Consider the following 19152-nt stretch of genomic DNA (forward strand, 5'->3'; position numbering starts at 1 on the left):
AATAAGTTCCTGTGTTAGTCTAGACTTATTAAGGGTCCAATATCCTTCCCTTTCAGCTGTATTTACTAGTGTGATCTGTTCTGTAAAGAGTCGTTTCCTTCCCACAGTTTGTATATCATTCTTCTGGAATTTGCAAGTTGTGCTCAGTCATTTGGCCAAAGAGTACTGTACTACATATCAGTAATAATAATAATCAGATAGACCAGGGCTCTCAAACTGGGAATCATGACCTCTCGGGGGTTGCGAGGTTATTATGGGGGGGGGGTACGAGCTGTCAGCCTCCACCCCAAACTCCGCTTTGCCTCCAGCATTTATAATGGTCTTAAATATATAAAAAAGTGTTTTTAATTTATAAGGGGGTCGCGCTCAGAGGCTAGCTATGTGAAAGGGGTCAACAGCACAAAAGTTTGAGAACCACTAAGATAGACCATAGGCTGGTATTGTCAGACTATTGAACACAACTGTTAAACATGGACCTGCCTATTAAGTATTCTGAAAAAGATAATCTTCTCCATTTTAATTTTTTAAAATGGTGAAGATTGGATTAACAAAATTAACGGAATTCTTTACCTGACATCCATTATCTTCTTTCTGCATTGCCCATGTAGATATCAAGAGAGCATTCACAAACACAAGTAGTTACGATTGCAAAATAGCTTCAAATCTAACTCCTTTCATACTTTCAGGAAGATTTTCCTTTTCTGGTTTGATAGCTTCTAGGGTTAGTCTCAGCCCAAAGTGAATTGTCTTTTTTTTTTTTTTTTTTTTTTTTTTTTTTGAGCTGAGTGCATGAAACAATTACACCTTTCCCACTGTATAAATACAGCAGGTCTCCTAAGTCATCATCCTCGTCAGGGGCAGAAATTTACTATCTGACAGAAGGGATCTGGGATCCAAGGAGCAGTGAGGAAAATCCAGGGCTGCCTGTGCAACCAAACCGACAGACATACTGTATGGCTCCACCCAGAATTATTTATTTACCTCCTATTCTTTCCCTCCATCTTAGAGACCAATGTCCAAGGCATGGATCTTCACTTATGCTTTAAGCAGCATTGTGTAAGCTGGGGCTTTCTACAAATTAATGTGGAGTTAGCAGGAGTGGCTACTCCTGGTCTCTGTCCATACCCTTCAGACACATGGAACTCCAACTGCACAACGGTCACATAGACAAAATTTTGTGGGCTCCAACGCTCACTTTTTTTGTGATGCTTCCAACTAACAGTGCATTTTAGCTGCACACGCTTCTGATCCCTTGAGATATTGCATTCATGGAAATGCCAAAGCCATTTTTTAAAAGCAGAAAATTATTTCTTTTTTAAAACATTCTGGGAAAATTCACATACATTTTTCAAGCAATCTCAATGATTGACCAAATGGAACACAGCCAATCTAATGTACTCTAACGGCCTTCAGTCTTGTTTCTCCACACATTTAAAACTTTAACATTTGGAATATAAAATGATAGCCCTTAAAAATTTGCCTAGATTTAGATAACTAAAGAATTACCTGAGGCCAAGATATTCAATAATGGGTACCTGTAGTTCAACTCTTAAAGCCAAATTTTGGGCACTAAATAAGTGTCCTGGTTTTCAGACATGCTGAGCACACATTACATCCCATTGCACCCAGTGTTTAAAGTCTTGGCTTCAGTATTTTCAATCTTCCCTCCATATTTCCTATACTAAATACAAAGTGATGTATAAGAAATGCAGGAAATAGTGTGGTAATATTCTCTATTTATCCAACTTAAAGTTAGGAAAGTTTTAAGTGAATCCACTGAAAATGGTGCATTGACTTTACATTAATTTAGTTTTTTGCATTTAGCATATATATATATATAATGTGGGTGTTCTAAATGTATGTATTGTGAAATTTGAACATCTCCTTTATTCTTAGGATGTTGCTTTTTCTGCCATATGACACTGGAAATTTAAATTTTCTTTAGATTTGCAATAAAGTTGTAAGCTGGATATGAACCCTGTTTATAGGTGCTGAAACTAGCGGTGCAGGGGTGCTGCAACACCCCCTGACTTGAAGTGGTTTCCATTCTATACCGGGTTTACAGTTTGGTTAAATGGCTCTCAGCACCTCCACTATAAAAATTGTTCCAGCACCCCTGACTCTGTTTGCCATGAGGTATTAATGAACTTCATGGAGATAGCAAAGACATATTTGGAGGAATTGTTTTTTGTTGTTGTTTTTGTAGATTTCCTAGCATGATGTTAATTTAGGAATGAAATTCATGCCATAAGGTCATTGACAAGATCATTTGACTTAGGTTTAAAAGATGGCTTTGGATTTAACCAGTCGCCTTATTGTTATAAGCTATTACCAATATCTCTACACCTAGGCCAAACAACTTACATTTTTGTATACTAGCTAAATGTTTATTAATTTAAAAAGAAACTTGATCAGTAGATTTTATTAATTTCTGAAATGTAATCTATTTCTATTGAAAATACCCAATCCACAGACATGGAGTTCCAGGGGACTTGTTTGTTTGTTTATTTGTTCGTTACTACAAACAAGAGATTACCAAAGAAAATAATTTCATTGTGGTAAAGTACATATCAACATAGGGGACCAAAAGATATTATCTTCAAAACATTATGTGTGGAGACAAACTAGAATTCTTTATGGTCTCCTGCTGCTAATGCAAAATGAAAAACAAAGAGAATGACAGCTGGAGGAGAAAAACATATATCGTACTAGAGCTGTGTCAAAAACTATACAGTTGTATGCAAACTAGATAATTTGGCTGGATCCTTTGTGACCACCCTCAGAAAGCAAACATTTCCAAAGCATAGTTTTCACAATTAAATGTATTTTGTTTGCGGATGTGTGTATTTGGGGTAGTTTAACCACTTCATTGCTGTGTTATTTATTGCCATGAAATTCTTATTCCTTTCAGTGGAAACACTGTGCAACAAAAAATGTGAAGTCATTCAAGAAAGAGGGCATGCACCAAGCTGATCTTTTCTTGGCTGCTTTCTCTCTCTCTCTCTCTCTTTTTTTAAATCAGACCTTTCGAAATTAAATAAAAAGGATACAACAGATTCAGCCTTTTTCAGGTGGGATAACAATATGCATAAACACAAACAAATAGATCCAGTTTAGGGTTTCTCTGTAGCAAGAGAAATTGTTCTTTTTTAAGAAACCGCAAAAGGGTTTTATTCTTTATATTCAAAATTTTTGGTGGCAGAACCCACACACACACACACACACACACGTGTCTTGGTTTACATTTGCCCTGCTACGCTCTATCTGGGTCTCTAATGGGGTTAGGAGGCGGTTTCACTGAGAGTTTAGAAACATGCACACACTTCCCCTCTGACTATGTTTGATTTTAGATCCCTGGAGTTTCCCACTTTTTCTGCCCATAAAAATGATTGTTCTTGCTCCCTATGAAGACTGGATCCTCAATGCAACTAAGACAAGCAGGGGGAGGGATAGCTCAGTGGTTTCAGCATTGGCCTGCTAAACCCAAGGTTGTGAGTTCAACCCCTGAGGGGGGCCACTTAGGGATTGGGGCAAAAATTGGGGCTTGGTCCTGCTTTGAGCAGGGGGTTGGACTAGATGACTTCCTGAGGTCTCTTCCAACCCTGATATTCTATGATTTTAGCTGATATAGCCACACACTAGACAAGAGTGCACAAAATTGGCATGAGCTCCACGTTCCCACAGGTGAACAATGGTGTCACTCTCTAATACTCTCAATTCTGCCCAGCCCAAGAAACAAGAGCTTTAAGTTTGCTCCAGCATTGCATATTGACTGTCTTTTGAGCAAAACATTCACCCAGCAAAAGGTTGCTGTTGCTTATCTTAACACTATGCCTATGAATCTCAGTGCATTTGTAGTTATTTTTTTAATCAGTTCCATTATCACAGTATTGCTGCCTCACTGTATGCAAATATCCTGACCTGCTAATATGAATGATGCAGTATTGTAATATACAAACAATTGTGTATAACACAAAGCTGAATAAAACCAAAGGCTTAATAATTTACTGTGAAAGATATAATACATTTAAATAATCCAACAGTAACACATTTGATTAGGAGGGACCCTTAATATTATAAATCTTAAAATGGTACAAGTATTTATAAGTTTTTGTGCAGTTAAATGTTACCTAGCCACTATAGTCCAGTGGATCGAGCTCAGAGTTGAAATACAGACACTTCTGAGCTCTAATCCTCTCTCGCTGTGTAGCCTTTTGGCAATTCACTTCATTTCTGTCTTATCTACAAAATGGGATGTTGTGAGGTTTAATTTGTTGCTATCTATACAGTGTATGTATACAGCACTGGACAGCAGCTAGTTCTGCTGGTTTCTGAGGTGACTTCCACATGGATTACCACATCATACAAGATCCCAGGAAGAGATGACACAACCTTTGGCCAACTCACAGCTTGATCAAAATGTTTTGCCACTACAGGTGTTACTACATGTAGGTGGTGGCAGGGAGCTAGAGTATTGTTCAGTTCTCAGAGGAGTGGATGCTGACAATGAGGTGTGTGTTCTAGTTACTTGCAGAAAATGCAAGGCATTATCCATTAGTACAATGGCCTCCTGCAATGTCTGGGGCAAGCAGTGGAGAGTGTCAAGAGACACTTGCCCAGAAAGCTTGCTGAAAGGTGAGGCACTGTATCATGGGATAGAGCTGGGATACCCCTCTGAACGGATGCAGTTACAACATGTGACCTCCTATCCACAGTGAGGAAAAAGCATCATACTCAGCATTTGTCCACCCAGACTGGAGCTAAAGACTTGCTCCTGAGTAGTGCAATCATCAATCAATGGGACCAATTCCTGTAAAGATCCTGGAGCTGCATTTGTATGTGGATGCAGGACATTTTACTGGTGTTGCAAGTTCTGAGTATTACACTTTGTTGTTTGCAATGCTATTCTGCCTAGGGTAAATAGGGTTTAAGAAACTGTATTTGGAACCCTGCATTGGCTCCTCATTCAGCTTCTTAAGTAAAATTCAAATAGAAAGGAGCTCATCCATCTCTCAGCTGCTACGAAGCATTGATGGACCAGAAGCTTCCTTTGGGAGGAAGGGGAGGACAGACAGAAGAAAGAGGAAAAGGAGAGGGTGTGACCATTGTTATTACAGTTACCCCATTAACATTTCCCCACTGGGCAAAGGGATATTTAATGATATTTTGGTGATAAGGTCCCAGCCATGAACCATTGGGCATTTGTACATGGCTGTGAAAACATCAGGAAGACCCAGCTATGAGCTGTATGGAATATGTGGAACATTTGGTGATATTATTGATACCAATAGTATAAAATTGCAAATAATCTGACCAGATATGCCCTGTAAGGTACCTTCAAAAATGTTATTTGCCAAGTATGATAATCTTGTTTATAGAAAAGGAGTACTTGTGGCACCTTAGAGACTAACAAATTTATTTGAGCATAAGCTTTTCTTTTTGCGAATACAGACTAACACGGCTGCTACTCTGAATCTTGTTTATATGTTTATCACCTTTGTATTGTGAGTTATAGATATGTATGGTATATCTGTATTTCCAAATTTGTGCTGTGTTTCTGTGACACACCCCCAGACAGGTTGGCATCAGTTGCTCTGCATCCTATGCCAGCTCCTCTCTGCCCTTGGCCTAGCCTATTTGATGGCGCATCAAGGGTCATGAGCTGTACAATGAACCCACTGAAAGGAGCCAGGGGATACACTTATGAGCCAGCACGGCGGTGGACAGCTTTTCCATGCCATGTCCTGTGAAGCTTGTTTTTGGGATACAGAAAGTACAAGCCGCATGCAAAGGGAATATAAAGGTCAGCAGCATCTTCTCTATTTTGTCTTCATTCCTGCTTCTTACCTCTGGAGTAACTTTTTTCTACAAACTGAAGCTCTGAACAAAGGACTGAATGACCCATATGGATGTGTTCCAGAGGGACTTTCAAGCCAGCAAACTTGCCAAGTGCTAAGAACCTGATATATGGACTTTGAAGTCTTATGTATGTATCTGAGTGCTTTACCATTTAACAACTCTCTTCTTGTTCTTTCTTTCTTTTATAATAAACCTTTAGTTTTAGATGTTAAAGGATTGGCTGGCAGCATGGTATTTTGGGTAAGATCCAAACTAATATAGACCTGGTAATGTAGCTGGCCCTTTGGGGTCAGAAGAACATTTTTTGTAGTGAACAGAGTTTTTAAATAACTTCTTACTGTACTGGACCTATGTGCTGATTGGGAAACAGAGTGCTGGAATGCAAAAAAGAGGACTGTATGATTTCTTTTTTAGCTTCTTAATAACCAGTGTGGGGGATCAGGAGCACAGTTTGTGACTGGTTGGTGAGTCTCACTTCAGTGTTAACCACCAGTTTTGGGAGTATTTGCTTTCCTTTTTGCAGTCTGCCCTGACCTTGGCATTTTCAGTGAGCGCTACCCGAGGCACCCCAGGTCACACCAAACAATCTGAATGTGGTTTTGGATAATCACAGCCCATACTTCTGCAATGGAATACTAGATTATCCAGTTAACATTCACCAGGCTTTATATTTATACAAACACCAACCAAAGGTGGACAATAGGCACCTACCCAGCATAATAGGTGTGTGCAGCTCAGAAAGGGTCTACACTGTCATGTTAACTGTGACCCAAGTGGATCCTTGCCTTACCATACACATTTGATGATGAGTGATGTCATGCATGACAGAGCCATTAAGAACCCTTCATAAATATATGTATCTATGGGCTGCTACATCTTCATCTGGGGATCCATGAACCCGCTAACCTGAGCTGCTGCCCTGCCCACAGTACTCAAGATACAGACCCCAGACTTCTGCATCAGAAAATCTGTTCCAAAGACAGAGTATCTTGGCCCTGTCGGGTAACTAAGGCTGGTAAGATGAGGAAATTGTTCAAGCAGGTATATAGCCCCAACAGGCAGATAATTGCACAATGTTCCCCGCCCACCTCCTACTGCCAAGCAACTCTGCCTAAAATTGCTCTGTATCCTGTGCCAGCTCCTCTCTGCCCTCCTAATGCACACTGCCTCTCTCCTTAGTGCTCAGTCTAAGGGACGAGGTGGGAATACACATGGGGGAAGACAGCTCAAAATGACAGAGCAAGGCAGGAAGTAGTAGGTGTTTTGGCAGAGTAGACATAGGGCCAGTTTAGATTTATTTTAGATGAGAGTCCTGACCTGGCCTTGTCTTCCTGAGGCTGCCAACCTGATCCTTTGCCAAATGCTTAGTTCTTAAATTGTTATAACTAATTGGCTTTGTTCTTTACAAAGCTTTGCACAGCAGGAAGCACGGTTTAGGTGCACAACATACAAGCCTGAGGAGAGCCTATGCATGGGGCACATGTGCTTAAGAACCAGCGAGCCAAAACCCCCTATGCATGTGGTTCCTAATCCACAAGTGCACAGCACAACAAAAGGGCAGGGCTTATGCAGAGAACGGATGTATCTAAGGAGGCATGGACTGACGTTTGCAGGTTATGGTGTATGAGTGCTCTTAGGCCTCACTCTTGATACTAGGCAGAAGTAACCTGTTTTCAGTACAGCAGTGCTCAATTAATGCACAGTCAGGATTCCCTGCATTTCCAGTCTTGTTCATTGCTTTTTAAGATTCTTATACATATCACACTTTACAGTTGTTCTGAGTAGGCCCAAGGTCTTTCCGTAAAATGTAGGAGTTTTTAATCTTATAGTTACCACTTGTACTAACAAGTTTCTTTTAGCAGTTAGTCCGATTCATTACTACACTGCATCAGATCCATAGCCAGAAGAAACGCACATACAACCTCCATGCTATAATTAAGCAATTGGCCATTATTTTTATTATCCCTGAGACTTTCTTTTCAGTTTCCATTCGTAGTAATTCTCTCTATTTTGGGGATATTTGTTGGGCTCCTGACCCATTTTCCCTTTAGTTTTTTTTTTATTATTATTATTACTATGATTATTTTTATTACTTGTATTGCTGTAGCATCTAGGAGCTCTAGTAAAGGACCAGCACCCCCACTGTGCCAGGTGTTGTACAAAAAGAATAAAAAGACAGGCCCTCCCCGTCCCCCTTTCCTTGTGTGTATCTCTGTGCCATTTTGCATGTTTTGCGACTTTCTCTTTCCCGATTGCTTATGATCATCCAGGTACTACTGCTCTTCCATGCGATAAAGAAAGGGTGGTGATTTTGGTGAGGTACATGCCTGGGAGTCAGGGGATCTGGGCTGAGGCCAAAAATTCTTAACGTGGTCTTTGATTTTTGAGGGCCAGATTTCAGCCTTCCCTATGCTTCTTCACCAATGGCAAAATAACTCGTGTGACATTCTCTTGGGGCTCCATGTAGCACCACGTAGGAAGTAAAGCAGATGCTTTTTTCTGATTACTCTATTTGGATTTTGAACTAAAATGAGCCCTAAGGTAAACCCATTCCACATGGATTTAAGCAGAGGATCATTTTCCTACACCAAGCAGGGGATTTTGGAGTCATTGAGTCACTTGCTAGCAGTGATGCGTTCCTCTGCCTCTACCAGCCACCAAGACCACAGCAGCAAAAGGACCATTTATTGGATAAAGGTCCTGATCCACTTGATTCAATAGAGTCCCGGACATCTTGACTCACAGCAACGTCACCATTGATGGCAATGGTGGCACGTACAGGGCATTAGTCTTATGGCTTTTGTCCAATTACCACATCCCTCCAGCCTAGCATGCCGTCACCCTCAGCATCCCCTCCACTGTATGCAGCAAGAGAAATGGGACCATGCACCACACTGAACAGAGGAAATGGAGTAACAGTCTATCTCCACCAACCCTCTTGCCCCCATCTACTCTGGACTGGATTGTGTGCTCCACCTTATTAGCGCTGGCTGCTCCGTGCCTCCCATCGCCCCCAGCACGCTCCACATTCTGCTCTCATGTCCCCCTGCTCTCAGCTGCCCTGCTCTCCACTGCCTCCCCCACTCCCTGCTGGCTTACACTGCATTATTCCCCCCCTCGCCCTGCATAACTGTACGGCGTGGCTCTCTCCACCCTCTGCTGGCTGTGCACTGCCTCCCCTCTGCCCATCTCATCACTGCATACACTCTGGGACACTTCCCCTCCCCCCCCCCCAGTTTACCACTGCATTCCCCCACACTTCCTTTCTGCCCCCATTCTCCTTTCGCTCTTCTCCCCCTCCCCAACACTGCATCGCCCCCACCACCCCAGAAACACACTGCATCCCCTTTCACCCTGCCCCCCTCCCCCATACACTGTATTGCTCCTCCCCCTTGCTGTCGCCCCGCCCCTTCACACTGCCCCCTTCGGCTCGCTTCCCTTCTCCCTCACTGTATCGCCCCGCCCCCCCGGCTCCACACACTGCATTCTCCCCCTCCCCGGCTGTACACGCTGCCCCCGCCCCGCCCCGCGTTGCCCCCTGGCCCGGGCCGGGCACGGCCCCCACGCCCGGCTCCCGGTGCCGCTCGGGAAGATGGCGCGGCACGTCCAGGTCAGTGCACCGCGGGCCGGGGCGGGCCGGGCGGAGGAGCCGTTGGGAGCCGGCCTGGCGGTTGGAGCTGCTGTGGCGCGCTGGGTCGGCCACGGAAATGGCCCCGGGGGCAGCGAGCCAGGCAGGCCGGGTGGGGGTGTGCGCCGGGGAACCGGGCCATGGGGTGGGGCCAGGCTGGGGATGGGGTAAGGGGTGCGTGGGGGGGAGGGGAGGAGAGGAGGTAGTACCAGAGTGCGTCGTGGGGTGTGCCAGGGTGGGGAGGGGGATGCTGGGGTGGGTCGTGGGGGGGGTACCGAAAGGGGTGCCAGGATGGGTCGCGGAGAGGAACTAGGGGGGTGCTAAGGTGGGTCGGGGAGGGGTGTACCGAAGGGATTGCTAGGGTGGGTTGTGGAGGAGTGTACCAAAAGGGGTGCCAGGTTGGGTCGGGAAGGGATGCAGGGGGGTGCCAGGGTGGGTCAGGGAGAGATACTGGGGGATGCCAGGGGGGTCGGGAGGGGTACCAAAGAGGTGGGTTGGTGGGCACTGGGGCGGGTTGCGGAAAAGACGGTGCCTGGAAGGTTGCAGAAAGCTGGAGGGATGGTGCCATACTCTACAGGGGGAATAATACTGGTACAGTGCTAGTGCCTCTGGGTGTGAAAGGAGGACCGATGTAGCAAGATAGCCAGTGCAAAGGTACTCCCAGGACGCAAATGATATAGGGAGCAGGAACAGAGCTGTGCAGGAAATGGAATTTCTCTTCTGCTGAAAATTTGATACGTCTGGGGGAAAAAATCAGAACAGAAGTTGTACATTAAAATTTCTGAGGGAGGGATATTTAATTTCCCACACATCTCTACTCCTGCTTCAGCTTCCTGGGTCATTTATAGTCAGTTGGCACCTTTGCACCTGACTCCTTTGCATTGGCTGTCTTGCTGTGTTTTCCAAAGCATTGCTGCAGCTACTTCAAACCAGATTGGAGTGCATTTGGGAAATACAGGCATCAGTTGCATGTGACCACGTGGGTTGGTATCATATTAGGAGAGGGTTATGCCAATTCCATTTCTGCTTGGAGGGGCAGTGTATTTCCTATGTCTGCTCTCTATAATCTGTCACTGGCTTTCCCCACAGTAATGGTGTTATTTTTTAAAATAGGCTAGTGGAAAATACCTATATTCAATCATCCACTTTAGTTTCTTGCAGCAGAGAATTGTGCCCTTCAGCATGTCCTATTTATTAATTCAGTGTGCTTTTTGAAACATCATGCAACAAACACAATACGTTGATTAAATAACAAGTTCCTGCATATTGACAGAATTCCAAGTAGAGGACACAAGTTAGTCCCTGCCTACCAGCGTGCATCTTTCCTACGGTTTGCCTCAAGCAAAAACCTGTCTGATAAGGTATGTCTGCATTTATGACGGTGTGTAAATTACAGGCACTACAGGAGCTTCTGGAGCCTTTCCCCTCTGGAGCCTTTCACTGTGGCCAGGAAAGGCTCTGGCAGGGGGAGGTAGTGGGACACTACGCTGCTAAAAAGAGCAGTATAGACATGGGAGGCACTGCGTGGCATGCAGTGAGCCTTGTATGGTATAAACCCTAGAGGTACTGGTGTGTAAAGCACTCTAAGCCATGTGTCATGATCTACACTGCTATTTATACCCATGCTAGCTGGAAGTGCAGTGTCTGAACTCTGCACACCGTCTTAAGTGTGGCTGTACCTATAGATGTGCCTTGCAGAGCGTGCTGAAGGGCGGCAGGCCCTGTCTCGGATAGACCAACTCATTTAGGGCTAGATTATTTTCCCGTTCTGACTATTGTCTAGTGTTTTGTCCAGTGTAGTTTTAAAAACCAGATGTGATGTGCCTTCCCTCATTTCCTTTGGGCAGTTACTTCACAGCCTAATATGTGTCATTGACATGAGGTTTACCCAGATATTCAGCCTAAATATTTTCTGACTTAATTTCAGCCTGTTATTCATAGTTGTACTCTGATATACTGTACCAGATAATTCATTTCCATCCTTTGTGCTCACATTCAGCTATTTGGAGTCTGTAAATCATCGCTTAGTCAAGCTATAAATATTTAGTTCTTTTAATCTGTGATCATAAATCATTTGTTTCAGGGACCTGATAACCTTTATTACTTTATTCTGGATTTTCTGAAATTTATCAGTACTTTATCTGGTATTTATCGAGGGCTGAATGCAGAATTCCAGATGTGATATAAAGATGGTCAATAATCTTGTTCATGACATGGTACCTCAGTAGATGCTGCCTAAAATTGTGTTGACCTTTTGGAGCACAACCATACTGCATAGCAGACTTATGTCTCTTTTTCCAGTCACTATTGCTTTCAGGTCTCTTTCATTACTTTTGCTTCCTTGTTTGTTCCTCTCCTTCTCAGTGTGTATTTTGGATTATTTCCCCCCAGATGTGTTTGCTTGCTTTTTTCCAAGTTTCATTTTCCTTTTAATCTGAATGGGAGTGGTTCACTCAGTTTTGCATCTGGGATTGTTACATGTTAGTTACTTTTTTTCCTATAAAATTCAGAGACTGATTTCTCTTTCAGCTTCAGCATCCCCTAGATGTACAAATTATCTGTAAACCCCCCCCCCCCCCAGTGGCTATTTCCACAAGTTTTTAATGTGCAAACTGTATATGGCCATTTGAAGGTTGTATTATACAAATTCAGGGGCAGCCAATCAAATCCAGTGAAGGTTTCAATGGCTACCTTTAAAAAAATAAATAAAGTGATTCTTCATACTTCCCAGAAATGTATTCTCAGAGTTACTGTCTCCCTTTCCTTGACAGAATCGCTGGGAAACTACATACCATGGTTAATTAAACCAAATTTAATTAGACAGAGATTCTGTTAGCGGTTTGTCTTCAAAATTTTCTTGGACTGCCATTTAGCTGAGTTTTGATGGTTGTAAATTCAATCCTTTTATTTAAAATAAAAAACAAAGTTTTAAGCATTCATTTATAGGTGAAGGTGTGGACGAAGAGGAGCAAAGGCAGCTGACTTCAGAGTATCCATTCTAAACAGGGCCTGTCACATATTAGATTAGGCCTATTAGGATTTCCCTGGCTGTTTCTTTCTAGGTTACACTCAGGGCTTGAAATATTTAGCAGATGCCTTCTAATAGAAGGACTAGGTCTACTAACTGGTATCTGATGAGAAAGATGAGGGTGCCTACTAGTGAAATCATGTTAAAAAGTCCAGTTCCTAACCCCAGCTTCTGGGAAGTCAAAGGATGTTGGGATTTCTATTGGTATACTATCCCTGAACCTTGTTCAACGGGCTTCATCTTTCATATCATTCTCTAGTTAGTTAGGTCTCTAATAAATCTCAATTCTCTGGCTGATGGACAGGAGAAAGGATCCTTTCTCTCTCTCCTCCCCACTCACCTGAAGACCTTCTTTGAGTGTTGTTAGGTGGATAGATATTTTTGCTGTTTTCCCTGTCCTCTAGCCTCTGAACTATGAGGGTCTCCTCCCTATGAGTAGCTACATTGTCTGCCTCTGCTGATCCTAGTTTTTCCAAGCAGCAATACAGTGACAAGAATCATGTCAATTTCATTTTAATTTTTCCCCACAGGTTGAATAACACCAGTGAAACTGAGTAGTCTTGTCAATTTCTCCTTGCTGCCACTTCCAAAGATATGAGTTATTGGTGTGCAGACTCAGGAAGACAGAACTGTGTTGCATGTATTCTGAAGGATATCTTTGCAACCAGAAATGAAAGCTTCTCTGTCAGAGAATCTAATGGCTTTTTGCCAGGGAAAACATCCCATTTTTTGTTCTCCTAATTCATTTCATTGTTCCCTCCCTGGTTTTGCTCCTTTGTTCTTCCCTTGTTTTTCTTGTTCCAATTAATCTCGGTACTAACCTTCTGGATAGTGAAGAGGCAGTAATGTTTTTTTTGGGACTAGCCATTAAAGGGTATTCTAGAAGGAGACACTCTATACCTAGAGATCAAGGTCCAGATTCTTAAAGGTATTTAGGTGCCTAACTCCCATTGAAATCAGTGGGAGTTAGGCACCTAAATGCCTTTGAGCATCTGAGCCCACAGGCCTCACCTTTGTAGTCCCTCTTAGTTGCTTTCTGGCCAAGATTTAACTTGAATTCTGGGCCTAAATTTTTGTAATACCTGCCATTATTTATAGGTATTCTGAATAATATGATTTGACATTGTTGGAAATTCTGCCTTTGGAAAGTTGTACGTAGAGGAGGAAGTGGCAGTGGCCACTGGTTTACATTTTCAAATTCTGTGATGACTTTCTCTGAAGTCTCGTCTGCAGCTGCTTTTACTATTGGAGTAAAAAACCCCAAAAATGCTTGGTGGCATCCTCTGTATTTGGAAATGGTCATAAATAACAAGCACCTGCCTAGTCCTGGATTAAATATTTTGGTGTTGAGGAAACATGACGTTTGCCTCATTTGTGCCAGCAGCTATATTAGTGGATGGGCTGGTATTTTTTCCCCCGAGGCTCTTTAAAGCAGCTAGTATTGTACAATGATCTTCTTACAATTAATATTTCAAAAGTGAAACACAAACAGTAGCTTGGAGGGTGCATTTTTGCTTCATTTGAATTCTTTGCAAACAGATTACAGTAGTTTCTTCAGGGTTTGCTCTCAGGCTTCAGTGTGTCAAGAAAATTTTAAATGGTTGCTAGTCCTTTGAGGATACGACTTTCTTTTCTTCTGCTGAATGATCAGGACACGCATACTTAAAAAATCATTCTTGTTTTAGAGCTATTATCAGCACTGGTGAATTTCCTGTACTTAAAATGGGGAATATCTCTAAAGCCGTTAATATTGTAACATGGAATATCATTTTACTCCTTGAACTTGTGATTTCAGTAGGTGTAGCTGAGGAGTAGGATATCTCAGTTTGAGTAAGGGCTGGTCTACGCTAGGATCTTATAATGATATAGCTACATCTCTCAGCGGTGTGAAAAATCCACGCTCCTGAGAGACATAGCTATACTGACCTAACCCCGGGTGCAGACAGCACTAGGTGGGTGGAAGAGAGAGCCCCTTGGGGAGGTGGATTACCTATGCTGACAGGAAAAGCTACACTAAAATGCTACAGCTGCTCTCCTGTAGGGTTTTAAGTTAGACGTACCCTAAGAGGGTAGTGTGGTCCTGTATTTACCCAGGCTAAACTTTATTAAAAGACAGCATTCTAGGAAGGTAACTTTTCGCCTTGAACAACCTGAGTCTTTGTATCCTTCCTTAGATTTGCACACAGAGGGTCTCTGCTACACATGGATCTTGCCCCTCCCTACCTGAAAGCGGAGTTGGCCATCTCGGCAGCACTGTCCCCCATCCCTTTTACGTATCCCACAGAGGGGTCTCACATGGTTAGGAGATGGAGGGTGGAGTGGCTGGACTGGAGCGGCCGTAGGCACACAATATTCCTCCTTCAGCCTTGCACAGTTTAGTCAGGAAAGATAATGCAGACCCAGACAGTATTATCTTTTCCACGGAGTACCCATCCACTGGGATCCCACAGCCAGTGTGTGTTCCCTGGTAGAATGGTTAAATGAAAGGCCTTGTTGTTTACCGCATGGGAAGGGCATGGAGGGCAACAAACTCCACCTCTCTCAGGAATGTCCTCTCATGGGTTTGCCACCAGGGTTTGACCCAGGCCAACATTTGTAGAAATGTGAAGGTACACTTAGAAAAATGCTAGCTAGATTTTTTTTGGTGCGGAGTGCTTGTTTAGCTGTGGATGCTTTTGTTTGGAAGCAGACTTATTTGTCTGCATCTTGAATTGAGGGTTTATTTTTTTTAAGTGAGGAATCGTGAGTGTTGTTTTGTGCAAGATCATGCTACTGGTTAGCAAAGGAATGTCTTTTGAAAGTGTGTGCTTTCCCAGGGAATAAAATCTCTTAACTGTCTCCTGTATCTGAAGCAGTGCCAATGGCCTATGCTGAAAGACAACTCGACTGAATTTTTCTCAGTGCATCATTTGGACAGTTCATATGGTGAGAAGCACCACTGTTAACTGTAATGAAGTTAAAGGTTTTAGTAAAATTGCTAATTTTGGAGACACTTTGCAGAATAGTAATGTTATTGCTGGGAGATCAAAGTCAGGGAAAGTAAATGTAAGATAGGAACTGTTCTAATCCTGATATCATATGATCTATTTGAAACTGATGAGAAAAAACTCCTCATCATCCAGAATGAATAGCACTAAGGTAGCTAATATATGATTAGTTATTATGATTTGTTTGTTTTTTAATAATTACATTAAATGCAGATTGCTTGCATTGATTAAGAACATAAGAATGGCCATATTGGGTCAGACCAATTGTCCATCTAGCCCAATATCCTGTCTTCTGACAGTGACTGATGCCAGCTGCTTCAGAAGGGAAGGAACAGAACAGAGTAGCTATTGAGTGATTCGTCCTCCTGTCATCCACTCCCAGCTTCTGGCTGTCAGAGGCTTAGGGACACCCAGAGCATGGGGTTGACTATCTTGGGTAATAGCCGTTGATGGACCTACCCTTCATGAACTTATCCAGTTCTTCTTTGAACTCAGTTATACTGTTGGCCTTCAACATCCCCTAACAATGGGTTGTACAGATTGACTGTGCGTTGTGTGAAAAAGTACTTCCTCATGTTAGTTTTAAATCTTGTGCTTGTTAATTTCACCGGGAGATGCCTAGTTCTTGTGTTATATGAAGGGGTAAATAACACTTCCTTATTTGCTTTCTCCACACCATTAATGATTTTCTAGACCTCTGTCATAGCCCCCTTTAGTTGTCTCTCTTCTATGCTGAATAGTCCCAGTCTTTTTAATCTCTCCTTGTATGGAAGCCGTTTCATATCCCTGATTGTTTTTGTTGCCCTTCTCTGAACTTTTTTGAGTTCTAATATATCTTGTTTGAGATGGGGTGACCAGAACTGCGCGTAGTATTCAAGGTGTGGGTGTACCATGGCTTTATATAGTGGCATTATATTTTTTGTCTTCCTATGGTTTCTTAATGGTTTCTTAACCTTTCCTAATGGTTCCTAACATTGTTAGCTTTTTTGACTGCTGCTGCACGTTGAATAGATGTTTTCAGAGAGCTATCCATGATGACTCCAAGATTTCTTTCTTGAGTGGTAACAGCTAATTTAGACCCCATCATTTTGTATGTATAGTTCAGATCATTTTTTTTCTATGTGCATTACTTTGCATTTATCAACACTGAATTTCATCTGCTCAGTCACATGAGATTCTACTGTAACCTATTCTCAGTCAGTTTTGGATTTAACTACCTTGAGTAATTTTGTATTGTCTGCAAATTTTTCATCTTACTGTGTACCCCTTTTTCCAGATCATTTATGAATATGTGGAACAGCACTGGTCCCAGTACAGATGCTTGAAGGACCCTGCTATTTTCCTCTCCCCACTGTGAAAACTGACCATTTGTTCATACCCTTTGTTTCCTGTCTTTTAACCAGTTACTGGTCCATGAGAGGACCTTTCCTCTTAGCCCATGACTGCTTACTTTGTTTAAGAGCCATTGTTAAGGAATCTTGTTAAAGGCTTTCTGAAAGACTAAGTACACTATATCCACTGGATCATCCTTGTTCACGTGTTTGTTGACAGTCTGAAAGAATTCTAATAGGTGTGATTTCCCTTTACCAAAGGTTGGTTGACTCTTCTCCAACATATTCTGTTCATCTTTGTATTTAGTGCTACTGGGTGCATAAATTTTTCACAGGAAATCATAATTATGTTTAATCCCAATTCTTTTCATTAGTCTGGATGGGAAACTGCTCTACACACTACTGACCTGTGTATGCAGATTTATTCCCAAGAATGTTGCACGTGCATTGAGTTATATAACTACAGAAAGAAATCCTGGAGGAATCAGAGTTGATCTATGGTTTATCTCCTGCTGTTCCCCAGAGTTGCATGGATGGAGGTTATAATTCAGAAATAATGTGACAGAGGAGACTCAGTGGACTATGTAATTAACGTGTATTAAGTGTCCGAATGATGGTTAATGGCAATTTTTATTTGCCAGTGAAACTTTAACTCAACAAAAATGTTGACCTTGGTACCTGCTACCACTTCTTTTTTAAAGGATTGCAGATTTATCCTCATCCCAATTTTTTAGTGGCAGTGTAAGTTGTCTATATTGGAGGTGCCTAAAGTGAAGTCTGAGTTTATTAGGGAAGATTTTTTTAGGCCAGTTTCTAGGAGAATGAAGATAGTAGCAGTAAAGTGGCTTCCACTTACTCCAGTGGGATGGTACTGGGTTTGATACTTAGAGAGACAATATCAGAATATGTGGGGGAAAATGATTCGTTGTGCAGTTCCAGGTACATAGTTTAGAGGCTGCTAATATCAGGAAAATAATACTTGCTGATTAAAGGAGCAGCTTCAGCATGCAGAGATTAGTATGCAGGTCTTAATTTCAAGGTCATCTTCAGTGCTCTTGTACGTGCCTTTTATTTTTGTACTCCTCTCTAGTGGAGAAGGAACTTCTGTAAGGTCTCTTTTGCAATGTAAAGTGTAGGAGAGACTAAAATGACCTTTCTGTGAAAGAGCCGGACTCTGAAATGCTGAAACATTCCAGACATGACCTGAGGAGTTGCTATGGCCAGTCCCCAGGGTGCTATTTTGTTTGCTTTTGAGTTGAGATATCCTGCAATGGGAGTTCAGTGAATGAAAGAAAAAACCTGCTAAAATGGAAGGGGGGGACTGGACTGAAGTTTGTAGCTCAGCATGAGCTCTAAGGAAGGAAAATGAAGAGAAGTGACCCAATATTCCATGGAGCATTTCAGGGGATGCAGATCCATAAGTATGGATCTTGTTTGAAGATCTATTGTGCCAATAACTGTCAGAGGGTAAAGTGAATATAAACAACTGTTGGTGAGTGAGTGTTGGGCAGAAGAGAGTTTAATTCCTTTGAGTTAGTGTCTTGTTTGGGCGTTAGTGTACATATGTTGTTTTTTCAGGGTCTTATTTTCATTCATTAGTTTATATTTATAGAGGAATAAATAAATCTTCCCTTTTTATGTGACCCAAGGAGTGAGTTGCTTGAAAGGGAAATGTTTTATCTTTAGGAGATGCAAACCTTTAAGAATCAGAGGGGTAGTCGTGTTAGTCTGGATCTGTAAAAGCGGCAAAGAGTCCTGTGGCACCTTATAGACTAACAGATGTATTGGAGCATAAGCTTTCGTGGGTGAATACCCACTTCGTCAGATGTATGTAGTGGAAATTTGAAAGGGCCCTTTGCCGCTCTAACCTTTAAGGGAAGCGCCAGGGGGATATGAGATGTGTGTTGTCTTAATACTTCTGGGAGAATTCTCGCCACTACGCAATGCAGAATTTTGCAGATATTAACGTGCGTGCAGAATTTCCTTTCCCTCACAGAAATGGGTTGTAGTGCTGCTGGCCACCACTAAGAGCTGCTGGACCCTGCAGAGCCCAGCTCGCACATAAAAGACGCTGCCGGAGGGAGGGAGAGGGTTCCTGGCAGCTACAGTTCCCAGCCGGTCCTGAGGGAAGGAAATGGCACATAGGAAATTCCCTGCAAGCCTGGGACCAAGCATCAGGCTGTTTCTCCCTCTGGATCCCTGGCCTCTGCGGGGGAGGGGAGTGAGTGTCTGGGCCACAGCTGGGCTCTGCAGGGGAGAGGGTGCGGGTATCTGGGCAAGGAGGACCCTGTGGCTGGGCTTTTGGGGGGAGAGGGTGCA

General features: G+C 42.7%; 1 protein-coding gene across 4 annotated transcripts in view; it reads left to right on the plus strand.

Moving 5' to 3' along the window:
- Positions 1–9344: 9344 nt before the first annotated feature.
- RANBP17 (RAN binding protein 17) overlaps positions 9345–19152 on the plus strand; it is a 270483-nt gene continuing 260675 nt past the window's right edge. For all 4 annotated transcript variants that reach the window (XM_077824282.1, XM_077824285.1, XM_077824283.1 and 1 more), the window contains exon 1: positions 9345–9469. In XM_077824282.1, the coding sequence (XP_077680408.1) occupies positions 9452–9469 (18 nt within the window). In that variant the 5' untranslated portion in view covers positions 9345–9451. The remainder of the gene's footprint in view (positions 9470–19152) is intronic.

The sequence above is a fragment of the Eretmochelys imbricata genome, chromosome 8 (assembly GCF_965152235.1).
Source record: "Eretmochelys imbricata isolate rEreImb1 chromosome 8, rEreImb1.hap1, whole genome shotgun sequence".
Classification (NCBI taxonomy): Eukaryota; Metazoa; Chordata; order Testudines; family Cheloniidae; genus Eretmochelys; species Eretmochelys imbricata.